Source organism: Pavona decussata, unplaced genomic scaffold, assembly GCF_977016875.1.
Source record: "Pavona decussata unplaced genomic scaffold, jaPavDecu1.1 SCAFFOLD_163, whole genome shotgun sequence".
Taxonomy (NCBI): domain Eukaryota; kingdom Metazoa; phylum Cnidaria; class Anthozoa; order Scleractinia; family Agariciidae; genus Pavona; species Pavona decussata.
In genome coordinates this window covers 235,643-258,129 of record NW_028145574.1, presented here as the reverse complement: position 1 = coordinate 258,129, position 22,487 = coordinate 235,643, and the positions used below count along the sequence as shown (strand labels likewise).

Below are 22,487 nucleotides of genomic sequence, written 5' to 3'. Positions count from 1 at the left end.
TGAAGAATCTTTGTTGACAAGTGATAAAACTTTAATCAAAGTTCTGAACAACTGGGTCCAGGGCTTTCGTCAAAATTGGAACGAATCTAAACTTGTCGGTTGAAGACACTTTTAACTAATAATAATGATAATAATAATAATAATAATAATTAATAATAAGGACCTTGTGGAAGATGAAATCAGTGAAGATAACCCCAGTGGTAAGTGGAACACTAGAAACAGTGTCTAACAATCTGAACAAGCACTTCAAACGAATTAGTTCTACCATTACAATGGAAACAATTCAGAAGTCTGTGCTTCTCGAAAAAGCCGGAATCTTCAGGTGGCCTCACCCAGTGAACAGAAACTAACAATGCTGTGTAACAAGCATTATTTAAAAGTTAAAGCTACTGAGAAATTAGATGAGGCGTAGTCATGTTGTTATCACGGGGTGAACTCCGTTAATCTTGGGGATCAAACTCGAATGGGGCGAAACCTATTAGTGGGAGTGGACGCGGGTCAAACAAAACCGAAAATAAAACTTTCTATAAAAAATTATAGGCCACATAATTTCCACACAAAGTGTACAGAGGACACAAAGACAACCCCACATAGAGAGAAGCGGTGTGGTAATATTTGACAAGGACAAAAAACTGAGTGATTGCAGTGTACAAGTTTAATATTTCCTGAGTTAGAAAGTTCCGTTTCCGGTAGTGGCGTATAATTTTTGATGATCCCTGCAAAACTATTTCCGCGGGGTTGATTGGTCAATGCAGAAAAGTGCATGACATCATTTTGCAAGCTGGTGATTGGATGACTGGGTTACTAGTTCCATTCAGTGCCCAGACGACGAAGATTCAATCTTCTGGTTTCGAACAGCATTGCGCTTTCGGACACATTCACGCGCCATCTTTGCAAGAATTGAAGTAAGTGCAATAGAAAGGTTGCTTTACACAGCTCGTATTCAGTAGAAACTTGGAGTTTGAGCTAAGAACTAACACAAGTGATCTGATCCCATCAAAAATCGAACGAGTTTTGAAAATATTTCATTGACAGCTAGCCTTCGAGTTTTTCCTTGTTGCACTTGTTTAGTGCATTCCATTTTCTTACAATGAAAAGCGCTGTTATGATATAAGCTTAAGTTTAGCTAGTGTCTAGTTCGTGTCAACGAACTGAGAGGTGTATCTGTTGAATTAATCTTGTGTTTATTTTATTTTCTGTTAATGATGTTGGAATATTCACTGCAGATCGATCATATCATAACCAAGTTAAGCTAGAACTTTCGATTTTCAATTCGTGCAAGTCTCGTTATGACAGCTTTACTCGGCAAGATGGGATGGATCAGTTGAACGGTTTGTTTATCTGAACAAGCCTGCGAAGAATGTGCCAGGCTTGCAAGTTTGTTTTGCAGATGCGGCAAAACGTATCATGATAGGATGAGAGGGGCGTAAGGAGGGCTTGGCCAAGATCACAAAGACGGCTAATTTAAATTGTTAATTTCATATTTCTGGAGAGAGAAGAGAGAAGACTATAAAAACCACCAAGTGCTCCCCCCCCCCCCCCCCCCACTGTCAGTACATCATTGGAGCCTGTTCAAGATCCAGTCTATTATGTTTTCCAAGAGGGACAAAATAGCAGGATTTGTAGATATAACATGAAACACGGGGCAACCACAAAAATTGAGAGATGAATTAAATTATCAGCTTACATTGCTCGTTTCTTGCGGGGTTTTTTTGTGTGCACTCATTCAATTTGCAACAGCACTGTAGTCGTGTGCTGAGCTGTTTTGTGCGTGAGCAGATCTGAGTTTTGCTGACTTTTTTGCAACTTTTCCACGAAACAGTTTGAACCCACTCTTTAAAATCACTTTGAACTCGTGACTTCTTCACCTCTTTTCAACCAAATTTGACTCAAAGGACAGCTGGATAATTTGCAAATACGTTTACCTGTCAGAATTCCAAGAAGCCAGAATTTCAGCTCCCTTTTCGCTGTTTTCATCGGTTTTTGTTTTTGTCACAGCTGCGGCCAGTTACCATGGCACAGATGCATCAGATATACAGCTATTTCAATTAATGTTGTCGGTTCAAAGCATGAAGCTAAAAGACAAGACCGAAAGTTTACGTGGGACTTTTATGAATAAATTCATCAAAATCAGTCATGCCTGGAGAAAACAATAGGTTGTAATTAGCAGTACAATGACCTGCACGTGCAGGGATGATTTTGATGAAATTATTCATAAAAAATAATCCCACAAAACATTGCGGTCTTGTCTTTTAGCTTGATTTTAATCCGACAACGTTAATTGAAAGTGCAAGTGCAAAATTTTGTCTCTCTCTTCCGCATCTCAAATTGGATATAAGTGCACCCAAAAAAACCTCAAGAAATGAACAATGTAAGCTGATAATTAAATTTGACTTATTGGCGCTTTGATATCAAAAACTGGGAAATCTAATCAAAAACAAAATTATGGGAATTTTCAGATTGAGGAACCATGAGCAGTAAACGGAGTTCTGCACCTCAGGATGAGGAGAGTATCTATCGTATCCCACCGTATTATTACATCCACGTCTTGGACCAGAACACTAATGTCACTAAGGTGGAAGTTGGTCCAAAGACCTTCATACGACAAGATAATGAAAAGGTGAAAAATTATTATAATGAGTAATAAATTGCTAAACACATATTGTATGTAAATGTGCTTCATGCCTTTTTGAGTTGTGTTATTAAAATAATAAATAATAGAAGAGTTTCATCTTGGGGATGGGGGGGGACAAATTACTGGACTATGCAGGAAGGTACATAAACAGGCAGGACCCCCGCCTGTTTATGTACCTCTCTGCATGGAGCATTTACATACAACAGAGTTGTAATCTGCTCTAATTTTGTAGCCAGATAGTTTTGCTTTGGAGCAAACATTTGGTAAAATCAGGTATGTCATAATTACCAATCTGTTTGGTCAATAAAAAAGGAACGATATCGGTCACCTGTGTCACTATTTCTGTGCAAATTGTCAAAACTTTATACTTTGCTTATCCCAGCTAAACATACCATATTCCTACAACCTCAATCTAAATTTAACCTCAGCAAGCCATTCTCTAAACGTCAAGGCTGGTTAAATCTTGTTTAAGATAATTGTTGTCTATTTTGTAACCTAATCTTTTCTTTCATAAATAATTTTGGCAGTCCTAAAGTGACAGATACATGCTAACGTGTGTATGCAACACAGTGCTCACACTTTACTACTTTTGATGACTGCAAAACTTGAATCTTGAAAACAAAACTTGAAGGGCTGCTTTTCCTTGAATGCTCCTCACTGATAAAGTAACCTTAGACTCGCATTTTGTTTTCTTTTCTCACCTGTGAAATATCACCACATTATATTAGTGAAATAGGAGCCTGAAAATCCTTCCTGATCCATAATGTTTTTTAATTTTTATACTGTGAGAATAATCTGTAAGTAAAGGAGTTAATAGGCCATTTTACAGTTGTGTGCTTAGTGACCTGGCCTTGGATTTTAAGTGAGGCTGTGGTTGACCTTGTTTTGATACAAACCTCACTACTTTACATATGTCAATGAAAACTAGTTAACATAAGAACAGCGTGATCTACATATGAAAAGCAATGAGGTTTGTATCAAAACAAGGTCAACCCCAGCCTCGCTTACAATCCAAGGCCAGGTCACTTAGCACACAACTGTAAAATGGACTATTATTCATGGCAAAGGCTGAACATGTGCAGTGGCATAATGTATGACTTTCCTGACACACATGTCATTATATGTTTGATCAAACTGATTTTACCACATGTTCTGTCCAGTAAAACCTGATATGTTCTGGGGGATGGGATTATGGCCTTTTAGAAGTATTTTTTATTTTTGCCTTTGGTGTACCTCAACTAAGGCTGATTGTAAGTCTTGTATAATTGTAATTAGCTAATGTGCATGATAAAGTAATCATTGTTAGTTACTTGGAATCTCCCTATTTTCTTCATAATATTTTAGGTTATCCTTGGTCCAGAGAAGATGACTACTGTTCCTCCTCGGCATTACTGCATTGTTGAGAATCCAGTGCTAAGGGACAAAGATGAACGAGTGGTGGTTGACAGCAATGGGCAAATCAAGCTAGCTCATGCTGATCAGGTGCTTTAGGCTTAACCAATGTATAATTTTTATTACTAATTAAAGGGCCGGGGTGTTAAACCAACATAAGTTGTGATCAGTGGCCTTGGCATTCAAATTTCTCAACAGTTGCTCTAATTTGAGTTTCATACTGACTGGTCCATGTGTCAGAAACATAGTTCTATGAACAAGCTTACGAGGAATTTAAGAGCCCTCAAATCACAAACTAAGTAAACATGGAACTATGTTTCTGATGCAAGAACCAATTGATGCAGCCTGTATGCATGCCAAATTAGAGCGAATTTGGAGAAATTTGGATGCCAAGGCTAAATCATCACTTGCATTGGTTTTTTTGGCGACTGCTTTTCTTTCGAAGAAAGGCGCGCAGAAACAATGATTACAAAAGCCAAAAGTCTACCATAATCCGTATCGGTTCTGTTTATTTTAAGTCACTAGCTGAGATCAGGCGATCACCGAAAGGCAGAAAATTAACAATCACACATACAACTTGAGCTAGTCCTACTGTTGAACTGCATACAAGACCGTCAAAGACTGAAAGGCTTCTAATCTGCATGGGTTGCATGAGAAATTACTGTCGCTTAGAGCAAAGCTCAAACCTTAAGTCAAGACGTTCAGCGACATCTCAGCTCCACGTGGAGCTTTAACAGTCACGCATGGAAAGGTGTCACAACACGTGATGTGTCTAGTTGCGTAACGCAATGCCTTAACGGTTGAGATGCTGTTACAGTTTTGCACTGGGTCCTTCAATAATATTATTATAAGCGTACAGCAGTGTATGAAATTATCAGAAAAAAGGAAATGTCTTCTTTCACACAATCACCAATAATTACACCAAGTTACTATCTTGACTTGAATGCACATAATCATGGCAGCCCTGCCAGCTGTAACCACCTGTCACCCTCACATTAGTGGTAAAATCTGTAAGGAATCAAGGGCCTTCAATGCAGCAAATCACCTTATCTCATGTAGTGAAATCATTACCAGTTTAGTTGAAGGAGTGGGTTGTTGTAGACTGAACTCAAGATAATTTGCTGATAACAGCAACAAGCATATTTTCTCTCTAACACAAGAAGTCTTCACAGCTCACAGATTCCTGTCACATGTACAGATTTTAGCTTTAACCTTAGCACACAGCTTTTACACTTGAATCAGCTTTTACTCCTGACCAGGAACTCAATGGTTGTATCATGTTGTAGGATATCCGCCTTGCACAAGACCCATTTCCTTTGTATCCTGGTGAAGTCTTAAAACAAGATGTTACAGCCCTGAAGGTGGTGATGGCTAACTCTGCCATAAGATTGCGTGCTATGCTGGATTTTGAGTCTGAATCTGGAGAGAAAAGGATTGCTGGTGATGAATGGCTGTTTGAAGGGCCAGGTAATTTTATATGCATCACATGGAAAGAAGTCAATAAAGTGAATACAGTGGAAGCTCTCATAAGCAGACACCCTCGGGCACGAAAAATGTGTCCCTAACTGGAGCTGGTCGCTTATGAGAACGGTTCTTATAAGCGACCACTAGAAGTGTAAGGGATACATGGCCGCTTAGGGGAGCTTGCCCAGCTTAAAATAAACATTGGGAATGCAAAACATTAGTTAATTTAAAATTAATATCTATCGGTATATTTCATAGTAAAGATTTTCTTTGCTTGGGGGGATACCCACTTTGCGTGTATTTGTGGCAGTTAAGTCTGCGTAGCGACTTCCCCAAGCTAAGTTTTCTAGTTCATTTTAATGACTTTTGATAATATTGACCTGCCAATACTCCGGTCCGACCCAGCAGCGCTGGTGAGATAGGTGAGGCATGATAGGTCATTCAGTTAATTAGGTTTGCGCGTTGCTGGCCTAGATGGCAGCTCATAGTGCTCTAGTTTTGCGACCTGCCAATACTCTTCTTGGAGTGGCGCTGCTGGCCTAGCTGTGCTGCTGTTGCAGTGCATTGTTGTGTTTTGTTGTTGTTGGCCTAGGTGCAGCTGGAAGTGCCAGAGGAGTGAGGCCTGAAAATGGTCACGCAATAGAAGTCGCCAGTCACGCCAATTGTTGAGCAGTGTCCCCCAAATTAATGCCAAATGGTCTCGTGGTCCTTACTTTAGTTTATTACTCTACGTTTTATTAAAGCTTGTGTGTTTGGATACTCTAAACGGAACAGTGACATTAAATAAGATTGAGAGGCTAAGGGGATTTTCTTTTGGCTGTCTGCTTATGGGAACTTAAGAATGAGGGAAAAGTCTAAATGGCAACCACTGAAAGTGTCTGTGACCGCTTACAGGAATGTCCTTGTATGGAAATGCATAAAGACAAAGTTTGAATGGGAGTTCAAACATGATTTTGTGAAGGCGGTCATAAGTAGAGCTGTCCACTTATGCGAGTGTCCATAAGAGAGCTTCCACTTTATACAAAGTATTAGTTAGATCAAGAAGAAGTTTAAATAAGAGCGACTATCCTTAAGAATCCCATATTCAAAGTTTATCTCTATTAGTATTTCATATTCGTTACCTATACTTACCAAGAGAAGTTTATTGAAATCTTATCAGCGAAATCTATTTTTTACATAAAAATTGAATGTGAGGTTCTTCGGGCTAATCACTCTAATTTTGTTTTGATGCATGATGGTCTCTTAGTTGGACTTAGTTCGTTCATGATTATTGTAGATGAGCCACTGCCTGGTAGTAGAATGTTCTGGTGATAAAGCCATTAAGAAGTACTGATTGTATTGCATTTACAAATATGTTTGCTGAATCGACCGAAATAAAAAATGCTTGAACTCCCCCCTCCCCCCCCCCCCCCCTGATGTTTGATTTCAAAAGAAAAAGATCCTTTCCAGTCCAAAAAGAGGTTATTAGCCTGTCCTTGTCGTTAATCCTTCAGCTTGGCACATTAATAAATTCGTGTCATTGTGCTAGGTGATCATTCATGTGAATTCCACCATCCTCAGGTACTTACATACCAAAGAAAGAAGTTGAAGTTGTAGAACCAATCCGTGCCACTATTATCCAGCCCAACCAAGCCATCAGACTCAGAGCAAGAAAAGAAACAAAGGTAACACATTCAGATCATGTAACAAGCAGGGTTTTTGAACAAAAAAAAAACTGTTTTCAAAAACTTGGTACAAAATGCATCTTTACCTAACAATTGATATTTTTGTGATGAGTAAGCAATGTTTTCCTCAGCAGTCCTACTTTTGGCCATTTCAACCTACATATAGCTCTTGACTAGTATGATAAGGGGGGTAGTTTGTAAAGAAACTGTGGTGCTGCAACGGTGGTCTCTTGTAATAAAAATACATCTATCTAGAGGGTCGTACAGGGGTATTTTCGTGACGCGTGATTAGCTGATTTTATTTCCCGTGAAACGTGAATGTAATAAATTATTCTTCGTAATCCGTGACCTGAAGGTTTTGCGTGACCCGTGAAGAGCTTGAATTATTCACCGATATTCGTGATTGTACCACTCTATTCTGCGCGATTTTGAGATGCGAGTGTCCGGAAGATTTATTAAGACTGAAAACATCAAATGTGACAAGTAACAGATTTCGCTTAATCTTCGTTAATGTCGTAAAGTAATTCATTGGATGAGGAGAGAGCATGTTTGTCATATTTTGCACACAATCGGAGATTCTGACCCGGAATGCTGCCAAGAGACAGTGTCCTAAATAAAGATCGGATGGACATAAACTGTATATTACATTTGAGTAAAGAGTCTGTGTTAGCTCGTCTCCGCAACGTCAATTGTGTGGTGTATTCAGTTCTCCCGGACAGCTATAAAATCAGTGAGACCAACAAAGTTGGGCTCTATCCGCATCCCGTAGCAATTTGCCCCGGCGAGCATGGAAAACTTCTTGTTCTGGGCTGAGTTGCTCGAAGCATGGCTAGCGCTAACCATTGGTTAAGAGGTATTAAAACCTATAGGTTGTCATGGTGTTTAACCCGGGTTAGCGCTAACCATGCTTAGAGCAACTGGGCCCTGGACTATGCTCCATTGAAGAACCTCACTAGGCTTCTAGAAGTTAGGCTTCATGTACCCGCAGATGTCAAGGTTGTTGGAGAATCCATGGTGCAGCTAAATCGCTCGCTTACTGCGATGGAATAGCGTATGTAAGCTGTCCCACAGGAATACAACTCTTACCCATTACAAAGAAGCCAACGCTACAGTTGAAGAATCTCAAAAAAGTAGAGCTCACTTCTGAGTTGCAGAAGAGAGGACTTGACACGCTCGGACCAGTTCCGGTGCTTCGAGAACAACTTTCTATGCATCTAAAGAATGTAGAAAGAACATACGCAGAAACCAAAAGTTACTTGACTAAAGTTCGACTTTCTCGAAAGATCGAACCATCCAGAATTGCTAAGGCAAGCGATAACATCATCCTTTGTGCCAGCGATGTGGACAAGGTTATTTATTCCATTGCATTAGAGATGGATGGAGTGGCGGTTAAAGGCAATGTTACAGTTTTGACAAAATACTCAGCCTCTTGCACAGAAGCAGTGTCTATGTGCCTTAACAATAACATCCTTTATCTGCCTCACAAGGGCAACCCAGGCGGAATCTTATCTATTGCAATGTCAACACTCGAGGAAACCGTGATCGTACAAAACGGAACTGTAGAATGCAGTGAAAGCGCACACGTGGCCTCGTATCTCGCTGGTATAGTTTATGTGGACATTGGAAGCTTGCAAATAAAAACGAAGATCCGTGGTGAGGAGGCCGTAGTTATTGCTGGCACAGGAAAAGAAGGTAATTCAAATGGAAAGGCAGACCAAGCAACATTTGCGCAGCCTATGGGCATATGTGTAGAGCACGATAAGAACATATTCATCACCGATGCTCAGACAGGTTCTGTGAAGCTAATTACTTCAATAAAAGGCATTGTAAAGCCGGTATCTAGGCCATCTTGGACTCCTGTTCAAAGCCTTTTCTGTTCAAATGAAACATCAGACTGTACCAAAACGTTCCCTACCACAAGCAATTGAGCTTCTGGAAAAACTTGACAGTTACTTGGAAGCAACAACAGAAAAAGCGTTGTCACATAGCAACGATGTCAACGATGCCAGCACAGGTAAACCAAGCGGTTCTCAAGGAACCATTTCCAATCAGACAAAGCGTTCGGTCAACATGATCTTAAATGGACTGAAAGATCTGGAGGCGTTAGTTAAAGAACTTAATCCAAACTTCGCCATTGATCTGTACTCTTGTCTAACAGTTCAGGTTGAAAACCTACACGCAGTTGGTCACTTCAAGGACCAGTTTCCTACTCTTTCGCAGTACGCACAGAATCTGGCAAATACCGTATACGAAAGCATTATAAACGTGTAGTACCCTGGAGTGCCTACTACTTCACACGCGATAAATCATATTATCCCGTGTTGCGCCAGAGCACTCCACTAAATGCCATTCCAAAGCTGGAGCAAGAAGGCAAGAAGGGAGTTGAATAGGCAGGAAAAAGATCTCATGATTGAGTGGGCGACAAATAATGGGAAGGCTGCAAGACAGAGAAGTGTGAGGCAAGAGACCACCATGTTCAAGGCCGGAACGTTGCCGTTAAACATGTACAGAACCTCAGACTATCCAAAAGACAAAGTCTCGTTCAGTCCTAACACTGTCGAGGAGGAGGCTGTTACTTCTGCTGAAACGGTAACAACTGGTACGCCTTCTACATCGCACGAGGCCATTGAAGCTGGGCAAGTAGTAGAGGAAGACGAGGAAAAAGAGGAGGAGGAGGAGTATGACACTGACACAGACGGTGAATATCCTATTGCGGACAATGACGAGGAAGATTCTGTAAACGATTTGGTATTTCTTCGGGCAGTGACAACGCGAAGTGGACGAATGGTCAGAGTCGTCCATCGAGAGTGATTTAGGTATGTGATTTCCGATAGGCAACCTTTACCTAGCCTTTCACGATTTTACTCTCTTCAAACGCTCTTTCTGGCGTAAGAAAAGGTTGTTAAAAAAGTACCTGACTTGTTCATTTTCGTGATTCGGGAAAATGAAATTTTCATATCCGTGATCCGTGATTTGCTATTTTTTCTGTTCGTGAACCGTGCGAGAGACCCCCCCTGTACGACCCTCTATCTAGGCAGGAGGCACATTTTCTTAATGGGATGAAAAATATGGCTAAATATAATTTAGGCAAGGTTGAAGTCAGCTCAATGCCAGTCAGCAGTCGCCTCTTGTCATGGCTCAGGGGCGACCTTTGTATTCTCTGCTGGGGGGTGCCCCATGGTTCACATCGCATTTACTTGCTTGCTGGCCTGCAAGATAGGTCATTTTGCCTGCCTTATTGTCAAGCCTCCCTCTCCGCCCACCCTTTGGTAAGTATCCGGTCTGGTAAGTATTCCATTGATTGGGTTCAGTGTGACAGTGCCGTTGGTGGTGGCCTTTCGCTGGGTTGCCATGGATACCTCCGTCCCTGTGCCTGATCGCTGCCTGGCTCCACCAACCTTCTAGGCACTAGATCCCAAGCTCATATATTGTTGATGAGTTTAATAAGTTACTATTAATACAGTCGAACCTCCCGTAAGCGACCACCCATAATGTCAAGGATATGAGGACGCTTACGGGAGGTGGTCGCTTACCAGAGGTCAGACCACAGGTGGTCTAATTTCGGGTAATTTACATATGGTAATTGTGGAGACATAACCCTTTTGCCAGTGCTTATCGAAATCCAATCTTTAGACTGCCTGATTTAGGAGCAGAAAGTAAACGGCATTTTGCAATATTACATTTCAAGCGTAAAACATCTCCAACTTTCGCGTTTGTTTTTTTGTTACATAATCCAGTTGACGTTCTTTATTGCCACAATTTTTCTGTAATACAAGGTTGAGAGAGTCATCACCGGTCATGCATGTACATACATGTAATTTACAAGATAAGAGAGTTTCTTTCCTACAAGGGATTCAACTTAATTAAAGTTTATTTCAGTGTACACTATAGTGTATGTGTATGTTGTCAATTGTTTCAATGCTAGATTAAGCTACTTCGGGAGACATTTCCGGTAGCTCCGGCGGTGAGATTTTAATACGGCGTCCGCTGTAATGATGTGGCCAGTATGTTACAGCGACACATTTTGCAATTTCCTCCCCGCAAGAGATACAGCAGATTGTGTGTCAAGTGGACGCCTACGGGAGGTTAAAAACAAGAGAAATTTTTAAACAATCATCTCTAAAAGTGGTCGCTTACGGAGGTGTTCGCTTACAAGAGGTGGTCGCCTACGAAAGGTTCCATCTATAGTGATTTGACTTGAAAACTTTTGGTATTTTGGAAAAGTGGTCGCTAATGAGAGGTGGTCGCTTACAAGAGGTGGTCGCAAAGGGAGGTTCGACTGTAGTCTTTTTATTCATGAATTCTTGATTTTGTTGAGTGAGAGCAAGAAGCGACATTTGTGTATACTAATATTTGGTTCCATCAACTGAGTTAATTAAGTAATTTTGCCACTGTAAAGCTGACATTTAGAGCGTTAGCCCTTCATGACATTCATCAAAGCAAATCGCTCTGATGAAGGGCTGATGCTTCAAACGTCAGCTCTTGAATCTTTTTACACTGGCCAAATTACCTTAGCAACTCAGTTGTTAAAACCAAATATTAGTATACACAAATGTTGCTTCTGGCTCTCATTCAACATAATTATATAATAATATTGATTATTAAAAACTGAAGCATTGTATAATGGGATTAGTTTGATTGGCTTAGCGGCCATGGTATATGAGCTATTATACCATGGCCAAGAAATGGCGACCATTAAATTGCCTTCTGGTTGTTCTTGCACAGTGAAATCAGTAAGATCTAGCAATATTTCTTGATTGTTTTTAATAAAACAATTATTCCACTTGCACTTGTTGGATATGAGATGATTATAGCCAACTCGACGCCTCGTTGGCTATCTATCATCTCATATCCAACGCACGCTTGTGGAATAATTGTTAATTATAATTATTATAATTATGCTTTACTGAATTACTGGTAATTTGTTGTTTAGGATCGTGATGGTAACCTGCGTGTTGCTGGTGAGGAGTGGTTGGTCCAGAAAATAGGTGCTTACCTTCCTGGTGCTTATGAAGAGGTTGTGGATGTTGTTAATGCTTATGTATTGACTGAGAAGGTAAGGTGAATATTGTCTAGTAGAGCTTTTATTCAGTGAATTGTAAGTTGTTTGATGTAGCCACGGCCAATGTCACTGCCTGTGCCAAGAGTGCCCCAAGTCAAAACAAAAAAATCATCCTGCCCAAATTATGACACTTAGTTATTTCTTAACAGCTCTTTAATTTTGATAGTCATTTACTTCTGTTATATTTTATCTGCCTGGTTTAACAGCCTGGTGGGGGGACTCTCCTATATATTACCTACCGGTATATAATTATGTGTGGCACGAAAGGGTATGGTTTCTTAGCCATTCTGGTTTGAAATAGGACTGGAAATGGGCTTTTACAGGGTCCTTACATGGTTTCTACTGAGTAGCTAAATTCTTAAGGGTGTATTGCTTGATCATCATAAATTTTACTGCTAAGGTTGAATATTTTTTCTTTCACAAATTCTCCCTTCTTTGTTCAGCCAGGTTCTATTGGGTTGATTCAGTGCTTGTTTTGTTTGACTTAGCAGTATACACCGGGTCATTGTAGACATGCCCCTGCAAAAATCTAATGGGGGAGGGGGGGAATTTTTGTGGTGTCATTACAGGAATGTCAAAAAAGTTTGGTCTTACATTGCACAGGAATGCCAATACATGAAAGACACAGGAAGGTCAAGATTAGGTTTGCATTCGACAAAGGAAAAAAGCAAAAGAAGCCATTTATAAAAATAATAGCTTGTGTTGTCATTCTTAAATAGTTTCAGGAGGTGAATGCTAAAAACTGATTATAGTTTACTATTTATCGGAGAAATCATTTCATATGTTACTCACAGTGCTGTATTAAAACACCACATAAAATACCTTGTTTTATTTTGAATAAGTACACGCAATTATTATACTACTTTAGTTGTTTCCAGACAACTTAACTTGATTGTCATTAATCACTGTTTCCCCATCCAGAAAGCTTTGCATTTGCGGTCCACACGTACATTCAAAGATGATAAGGGTGTTTTGCGCAAAAATGGGGAGGAGTGGTTAGTCACCATGGCAGAAACGGAAGCGCACATTCCAAATGTGTACGAGGAGGTAAAATTAGGGCTTAATTATTAATAACCTAACTTCCTGTATACAGGAGTATTAATAAAATAATATTTGTCTATCACAAAGCATTTAAAGAGAGAGCTGGTTTAGTCAATGCCATAATTTGTGATTTTCGGACCCATATCAGTCCTGGTTAAACAGAAGTCTTTTCCCAGTGAGGCGCATGATAGCACTGTTGTTTTAGAGCTTGTGTGACAATATTTTTAGAGTTGTGCTTACATGGTGTTGAAGGGTTGAGATCATAATGTTCATTTCCAGAAAATATCCATACCCCCCCCCCCCCCCCACAGAAGTTTTTTTTTTTTATTTCAACCCCCCACCCCCTCGGAATATCCGTTCCAGAGGGTTTATGATGACTCCTGCACCCCTCTGGAATTTCCGGGTTTTTAAAACCCTCCTCCCTGAACCCCTCGGAAGTTCAAAATCCATTTTAGACTAAGAAAATTGATGACTCACACTTTTACGATCAATATTTTTATTATTGAAGCAACATCGCCTACTCTAGTTACAACACTTTGTTATTTTACTTGTTTATCCTTGTCTGGAAAAAAAAATAGAAAAAAACTCTAATCAAAATGGTTGATTTTTTACGTCAATAAAACATGGCTTAATTCTTTGTTGTTGTATAGTTTACGTTTATAACTTTCTTGAGCGCTAAAGAAATAATCTCTTTCACGTTACAACTTTTCTTTTTCACCTAAAAACTACAGCCTTTGCAAATTCCACTTTCGTAATGACCAGTCCGCAGAAAAACGTTTACGAATTTACACCGAAGAAACCGCAATGAATAAGTTGCAGTCATCGAATGTACGCTGCTGGATCTTAATTTATCAAGTAGAATTCAAAGAACTGTGAAAACCCAGTTGAAAACTGGCTGCATGCACAAGAATTGAAAGTTGCCTTTGTGGACAGTTTTAAAAGGTTCTCCTTTCAAAACTTCAAATGAATGAGTCCGTGGATTCACATCTTGGCACTAAATAGTTATCTCTGTACTGAGTTCGTGAATGAAATGAATTCGAGAAAGAAAACAAGTTTCTGTTTTCAACGTTTTATCTCACGTTTTTATCAAATCACATCCGACGGAATTCAATCTTAAGCAAAATTTGCATACATCAGAAAAGGTTTGTGTTCAGTGCCGGATCAAATTTCAACTGGAAATGTTCATCAATATTCACTGGATGGAAATATCTCTGCAGAATCTTTTCCTTTTCTTCCAGAAATCTTCTTTGTGAAAGATTACATTTGAAGAAATTACACATTTTGTGGTAACATAATTTTCCGTGGGAAATAAATTCATCGAACACGACAGCGCTGCACGCCCGTTGTCCATTTCGTCAAGTCAGTAATTGATTTCAACCGCAAACTAGCCTGTGGAACAACAAAAAGACCATGCTCATCAAAATAGTAAATAGTGGCTATGTTCAGAAACCTTTTAATCTCCTCATTTGATGCTACAATAAGAGTAAAGAGAGCTTTTTTATTTCAAAACTCGAACTTCAAACGATTTTGAAATCACTGCCATGCACGGCATGAGGCTGATTGATCGCGCCACAAAGTCGAACTTCAAAGAAAAATACCTCTTTAGTTATGCGTTACTTTGGCTTATCAGAAGGATTAACCAGACGACACTTCTAATAAAATTATTTTTTCCAGAATGATTCATTGTTTGTGCTGCTTTGTCCTGGATTATAATTATTTTTCCGCAGTGGTGACTGAAAATTTGTGTCAGCCAACTTTGTGCCTCACTTACGATTTTTTTGTGAATTTCCTTACCCTCTGGAGAAATTCTTCATAGGAACACCCCCCAACCCCTCGGAAATTTCTGTCTATTAGCTATGCTCTTAGCCTTTTAATTTGCTTTAAATGATGCTTGATCCGGCCTCTGGCATAATGACAGAGGTGAGCACCCTCAGTTGAGCACAATCACCTCTCTCCTGTTTTGTATGAAGACCAGGCATAATACCTAAACTATAGATGTGTAGAAGGGTGTATCATTATGTCAGTTTTATCATTTATGGTAATGTATATTAACTCCATGCTACAGGTTGTTGGAGTTGTTGACATCACAACACTGAACAATCGACAATACTGCGTCATTCTAGATCCAGTTGATAAAGATGGCAAACCCCAGTTGGGACAAAAGAGACTTGTGAAGGTGCCAGTTTTATACTATGAAATTATTGATAGAGCAATTATGGCATAAACATGTTACATGTCGCATTCAATTAATCTTGTAGGAAATTGTGGATTTGCCATATAAATACCATAAAATCACCATTAATGACACTAATGAGTTGTGTATAGCACAAATTCAATGCCTTACCTTAGCACAATAATACTTAGACTGCACATTGAAGGCTGTGGTCATTTTCTTATAGACAAACTGATGAACACCTGAGTATTGGAAGTCTTTGCTTTTTGGTTTCTAACAAGAGAAGGGTGGAGGGGGTAATAGTTCTAAAGACAGATTAGTGAAAAATCTTCCCTTCAAATGGGAGGGGGTGGGGGAGGCTTATTTTATAGTGAGGGGGCTTAGCAAAGTTTTTAAGGAAGGTCAAGAGTAATGTCACTCAGGCTTTGAACACTCAGCACAATTGGCACTTAACTCCAGTTTTTGAGACATGATGGCTCTCTAACAAAGTGTTGTTGCAGCTACTCCCTTAGATGACAGTAGTTCATTAATATGTGTGTATTTCATTTGTTGATTCAGGGAGAGAAGTCTTTTTTCTTGCTCCCTGGGGAGAAACTTGAACAAGGAATTCAAGATGTGTTTATTCTTGGTGAAGATGAAGGTTTGATTCTGAAAGCAAATGAAGCTTTCGTTGATGTTGATGAAAAGGAGGTAAATATGTCATGTAAATATGTCACTTTGCAAATAATATTATTATTTAATGCACTTCAGTCAGTGGAAACCCTCACCCTTCCCTTCTGACGTAGACAGACCTCAGACAGGGGAATAATAAAGGCGTTAGAAGCATTTTCAAAAGAGGATTGCCCCTGGGGTGTTAGATTAGATTTCTTCTTGTTTCAATCCCCACCCAGGACATGAACTTGGTAATTTGAGTTTTGCCATTTACAAAATGATTAGGTAAGATTCTGTTTGAAAATATAACAAAAGTTGTGACAGTCTATTCTGTAACGTTAAATGTTAAAATAAATCATTTATTGCATAATTGAGATCGAATTTAACTGAATATGTCAGGAGAAACCAACGACAGGGATTCAGGTGTATGAAGGAAATTAACTTTCATACTGTGATAATTTAAGAAACAAAATACATTGCCAAAATAATTTTAACCTTTTAAAAGAATTGAGAACTTGGGGTGCAGGATTTGATTTTGGATATTCCCTTGAAGGCTGGGAGATTTTGAATCATTGTCTAGAGTGTGTATGAAATCACCCCTGTCTGCCCCAAGATGGAGGCTTCCTACTAGCTAGTGTGTAAATACAGAGCACCCCAAGTTTTAAGAAGCTCAAATTTTGGGTTTTACAAAAAAAAAAAAAAAATTAGTGCCAAGTCATGAGAAAGCTTAAGTTTAAATTGTCCTCCAGTGAGGTTAAAAACTCTGAGATTTATGTATCAACCCTTCAAGCCATCAGTCTAAAGTCATACATGAAGTGTGAAGTCCTTGATGTTGAAGTTGTAGGAAGAACAAATCTACTTAATTCGGAAAGAGACAGTCTTCCCAACAGACAATTTGTTACGGCAGTTTTTCATTCATTAGTTTTTTGGTAGTTTGAGATTGCTGCAATAAATTATTGGAAATAATGTGCCATCAATTCATATTAAGGTTGTTTAATTTGTAATTCTGTGATTAGAAAGAGGTAACAAGACGACCTGGTGATCGCTGGATGATTCGTGGCCCCAGTGAATATGTCCCCCCTGTGGAGGTGGAAGTTGTTGCACGTAGGAAAGCCATTCCTCTTGATGAAAATGAAGGGATCTATGTTCGTGACATCAAGACTGGAAGAGTGCGAGCTGTGTGCGGACAGACATACATGCTGACCCAAGATGAAGAGCTGTGGCAGAAGGAGCTTCCACCAACAGTTGAACAGCTACTGTCTGCAGGAAAGGATCCACTGGCTGATAGAGGCACAAGAAATGTTATAGTACCAGAAATATCAAGTAAGACTATGTCTTATACTTTTGGAATAAATTGTATTGACTGTTTTACTAAGAAGAAAGGATGCTTGAGTTAAAAAGCATTTCCATATGTTATGTAACTTATGTTGTCCTTTCAGTCCATTCAACATTCTGATGTAAATTATAACTGGTTAATATATGCCAAATCTATAAAAACTGTAGCACCATACTTGTATAATTATTTATTATGGTACATGTTAAAAAGTTCCTCTTATTAGTTTGGTCGCTATGGCAATTACCATTATTTATCTTGCAATTTGCCATCACATGGTCCTGTTCTTACATCCACTGATATTATACCTGCAAACATTTTGTGAGTCAAATATGTGAAATTCAAGATAACACTGGGGGTGCCAAGACATCTGGAGATTTCTGAAGGTGTCTCAGAATATTTCTTATTTGTCCAGGTTTTCCAGCCCTACAACAAATGTCCACTTCATGGGATGAACTTCAAGCTTCCGAGCAAAATCAGTCTTCTTCAAGACATCCAGGCCCAATAAGGCGTACGTGGAAAAGTGTAATATTTGAGCATAAAAATGTAGATTTGGGGTGGGAAAGCTCATGATGACAGTCTGCATGTCTACCTATTGTAAATTCCCACCCTAAATAATATACCTGTTTCACTGTGACTTAAATAGGATTGACTCTCTGTGTGGTAGGCGGTGTAAATTGGATCAGCCCGAGGATATCACAAAAAGGTGTCAGCACCTCATGAGTTGCAGGCATGTCCTGTGTTCAACCCCTCCCCTCCCCTCCCCTCCCCTATTCCCATTGCTAAGGTGCCTTGATGGCAGGTTTAACTGGGATACCAGTGCAGTTTCAGAAACTATCCATACCCCCATTGGATGGTCATTGGAAATTCAGAGGGATTTTAAAGGAAAGTATGAAACAAAACTAGAATTGTCAGAGTTGTCAGGGTCCAAACCAATACCATGGGAAGGGAAGGGATATGTTTATGGAAGAATGCAGTGTATGTGGTTGTGGTTTCATTTGTTTTCAGTTGGAAAATTACAAACTGGTTTAATTTTTTGTTGTCTTGCATTCATTGTGTTTCCTGTCAATTAAGGATTCTAACTTTTAAGTGTTTTTCGTACTTAAAGAGAGAATAGTTATTTTAATCAGAGACTCTGAGACTGGTACATGTGTTTTTTTAAAGAAAATATGTGTATAGATAGTCTTATTAGTCAGAGGCATCAATCTGAGCATTTTTAAGGCTTATAATGGTGCTGAATAAGGCTAAGAGGTGCTGAATGGTCACTCAAAAATTCTCGAAGAATGCTTTTGTCATCGTCTCACAGTCTCAAATTTACTGCTCACCACCTCTTGAAAGAGACACAAAGACATGTTATGGCAGCAAATTCTGTATGATAATCTGTCTGAAAAGTATCTTTTGTGGGATATTGAAATTTATTTAAGACTTAATTGAATTTATCATTGTCAGCCATTATTTTGCTACTATTTTGTAGAACAAAGAGAGTCCACCAGTAGGTTTGGCAGAAATAAAACCAGAGTTGTGACGTTCAGAGTACCTCACAATGCAGCAGTGCAGATATATGACTACAAAGAAAAGACAGCCAGGTATGTAACAACATGCAGGCAACTAATGACTTAACTTGAGACTAGGAATGCCTTTTATAGTGAGCGAAAATGTTAGGCAAAAATGTGTGGCTTAGTACACGCCGCTGTTTACGGTAATCAGACCACAATACAATACAATACTCCCCCATTCTTTCAAAGTGTAGAACACTGATCACAGAGTTATAAATATTACTGTTACTGTGGCTATGTGAATATTTTTTTCTGTGTTTGTTAAGAACTCTTGAAAATGGCAGCTCTGAAGGGTAATGAATACCTGAAACTGCCAAACTCAGATGTAGCCTAAATGTTTAGAACTGAGGCAGAATTATAACCTTGAACTTCTTTTCCCTAGGAAAAGCAAAGTCAGTATGGTATCCCCTTTGGCCCCCTCTCTCTCAAAAGCCCCTCCCAGGAAAAAATGAAGAAACAAGCTTAGGTTGCACTATGTTTTAATAATTTTAGGGTTGTGTTTGGTCCTGAGCTGGTGATGCTGTGTCCTGATGAACAGTTCACACAACTCAGTTTGTCCGGCGGAAAACCAAAGAAGCCAAATGTGATCAAAGCATTGTGCCTTCTTCTTGGCCCCGACTTCTGCACTGATATTGTCACTGTAGAAACCTCTGACCATGCAAGACTGCAGCTGCAGCTCTCCTACAACTGGTAATTATATTTATTTGGCTAAGGACATCAAAACTGGGCAAACAACTTGTACTTTTGGCAAGTGGATAGATAGAAAGATAGTAGAGCTTTATGGACGGTATCACTTCATTAAAAAAGCTCTTCCAGTGGGCCATGTACGTAACAAATTTCAAATCTATGATGCAAAAAGACTCTAAAATAAATACTAAAAGAAACTATTCTACAGTTAATTGCACAAGCATTAATTAACCTAAGCGATAGCTAAATAAGTACTATCTACTCAGTTCTAAATCTACCTTTGTGTAGATTTCTGGAAGAACATTGGTTCTGATTAGCATTCTTGTTGCTTTGCAATAATTTATTGCTCAAAATTATGAAAAATCTGCAGGTATCAGAATCACAGCTAGGATACAGGATATTTGACAAATGAAAAAGGTTGTTGACATAATGTAGGATAACTTCATTTATTGTGGAACAGGATGAGATAATGTGTAACTTGCCAATAATTCTTTCCTTTCAGGCACTTTGAAGTTGGAGACAAGAGTCCTAAAGATGCTGCCAAACTATTCTCTGTGCCAGATTTTGTTGGAGATGCTTGTAAGGCAATTGCTTCTAGGATCCGCGGAGCTGTGGCTGGAGTCCAGTTTGATGACTTTCATAAGGTAAATAAAGAATGCGGCTAATGAGGATGTAAACCTTCTTTATAAGGATATACAGTATCCTTGTAGTACACAAATGTCTAACAGAATTTTGGTTTAGTTGTATGTGCATTCTCTTCACAATATTGCATTTATTAAAATAAGATTATCTGATTATCTGTTGGTCTGGGCCTTGAATTTTCTGAATTTGGATATATGCTTAAAATTTTCTGGACAATCCATGAATTTCTGTGGTAATTTAGAAAATGGTTGCAAATGTTCAACAGCACTGCGAAACAACGTCTGTTTACTTGACAGGCTGTTGTGGCTAATTTATTTTGTGGTATATCAATAGAAAGGATTGCGTTTTTCACATTGACTTACTTCCACTCTTACTCTGAGGTCACAGGCAAGCTGTAAACTGTGTTGTTTGTTACCAAGTAATTCAACAGTTCTTTCTCTTTTCAAAGGGGGAATTCTCCTAGCAATTACGATATCCCTCAAGGAATTGAGTACTGAAAAAGAAAAGCAGGTGTATAGGTCCCCATGGTTTGCAGATCTATGGTTGCTTTGTGTTTGAGGGTTAATGTTAGGCTTATTAAAAACTCATTTGTAAACCGTAACAGACATTATGTTAATATAGAATTAAATTCAACTTTTGCGGAGACAAACATTTAAGAAGCATGCTATGTTTGCTATGTTACATTGCAGAATTCAGCCAAGATCATTCGTACTTCAGTATTTGGAATTGATGACAACCATAAAATTCGAAACAAGTTCACTTTTCCAGCAAACAATCTGAACATCACTAGTATTGATATTCAGTCTGTGGAGCCAGTAGATCAGCGCACCAGAGACGCACTGCAGAAATCTGTGCAGCTAGCTATTGAGATTACTACTAATTCTCAAGAGGCTACAGCAAGGTAAGGGCCAATGCAAACCTTGCATCCAACCAGTATAAATTCGACAGTTCACTTTATTTTGAAGGGTCTTCTGGTTTAAATACTCCATAAGGAGGTGGGTCCTAATACAAAGGATTTTTTTGTGCAGTTTATGACTTGCGGGAAAAGCAAATCTCAGCAAAAAGGCTACTGAAATAAATGCTTGGTTACCCGGCCCCTTCAAATAGCTCTTGCTATCCGCTTTTCTCGCAAAGTCATAAACGGCGGCAAAATACCTTTGTACTAGTATAGGAGTTTCTCGGGTCATCCCGAGATGCGTAGAACGTATGCGCACCAACAGGAAGAGGCACCATCCAGTTAGTCAGTAGGACAATCAGTCATTGGTTCTTCTGGGGTATCTTTGTATCTGCTTAACCTGCTTCAATGGTCTTACTTCTTCAACCGATCTCTTTCACCGACATCTTATAGAATTCTTAAGAATAATAAACAATAAATAATAACAATTCTGTGGTGTTATTTCAGGCATGAAGCAGAGCGGCTGGAGCAAGAAGCAAAGGGGCGACTTGAGAGGCAAAAAATAACAGATGAGGCTGAAGCGGAACGTGCCAGGAAGGAGCTGCTAGAGTTACAGGCTCAAAGCGCTGCAGTGGAGTCAACAGGACAAGCCAAGGCTGAAGCACAATCACGTGCAGAGGCAGCTAGGATTGAAGGAGAAGCTTCGGTGCAGCAGGCAAAGTTGAAAGCAGAAGCTGCTAGGATTGAGGCTGTAAGTGTTAATTACTTTGCTTAAAATTCTGAGAAATGTTTAGGGCACTGTCAATGTTTTCAGTGACTGAGGCATTCAAAACAGTCCCTCCCGAAGGTATGTGATGGCCTAGGAGGTCAATCCTACTCCATGTTCTTTCCCAAGACTTACTTGGTAGACTGTAGACTAAAGTGACAATAACTCGATGGACAAAGCACTATACCGTTGACTGAGTTTGTGAATTTGCTGACTATCTTAAAGAATATGCTGAATTTAAAAAAAAAAAAAAACTACCAAAGTATAAAATATGCAATGTATCCTTAATCCTCAAGATCGCACTGTCAATATTTTGAGTGTAACCGGGATTTCAAGCACATCGTCTTGCTCATGGCTTCAGTTCACTTAGACTGCTTGCCGATCCCCTTTTTTCTTAAGGACGGTGCCTACTACTAGAATACAGAGGTATTTTTGCGAAGTTTATGACTTTGCGGGAAAAGGAGATCTTAGCAAGGGCTATTGGAATCCGTCAAGAAAACTGGGGGTAGCCACGCATTTTTCACTG

General features: G+C 39.3%; 1 protein-coding gene and 1 pseudogene across 2 annotated transcripts in view; both read left to right on the top strand.

Moving 5' to 3' along the window:
* The first annotated feature begins 768 nt into the window (after positions 1-768).
* LOC146464469 (major vault protein-like) overlaps positions 769-22,487 on the top strand; it is a 24,833-nt gene continuing 3,114 nt past the window's right edge. Inside the window, exons 1-16 of one of the 2 annotated variants that reach the window (XM_085129706.1) lie at positions 769-905; positions 2,460-2,620; positions 3,980-4,117; positions 5,314-5,494; positions 7,052-7,155; positions 12,089-12,211; positions 13,139-13,264; positions 15,324-15,434; positions 15,990-16,121; positions 17,099-17,405; positions 17,831-17,926; positions 18,890-19,001; positions 19,464-19,661; positions 20,161-20,302; positions 20,990-21,201; positions 21,703-21,946. In XM_085129706.1, coding sequence (XP_084985832.1) covers positions 2,471-2,620; positions 3,980-4,117; positions 5,314-5,494; positions 7,052-7,155; positions 12,089-12,211; positions 13,139-13,264; positions 15,324-15,434; positions 15,990-16,121; positions 17,099-17,405; positions 17,831-17,926; positions 18,890-19,001; positions 19,464-19,661; positions 20,161-20,302; positions 20,990-21,201; positions 21,703-21,946 — 2,376 coding nt within the window. In that variant the 5' untranslated portion in view covers positions 769-905; positions 2,460-2,470. The remainder of the gene's footprint in view (positions 906-2,459; positions 2,621-3,979; positions 4,118-5,313; positions 5,495-7,051; positions 7,156-12,088; positions 12,212-13,138; positions 13,265-15,323; positions 15,435-15,989; positions 16,122-17,098; positions 17,406-17,830; positions 17,927-18,889; positions 19,002-19,463; positions 19,662-20,160; positions 20,303-20,989; positions 21,202-21,702; positions 21,947-22,487) is intronic. The other variant, XM_085129707.1, reaches the window with a different exon arrangement.
* Positions 9,010-10,184, top strand: LOC146464470 (uncharacterized; annotated as a pseudogene).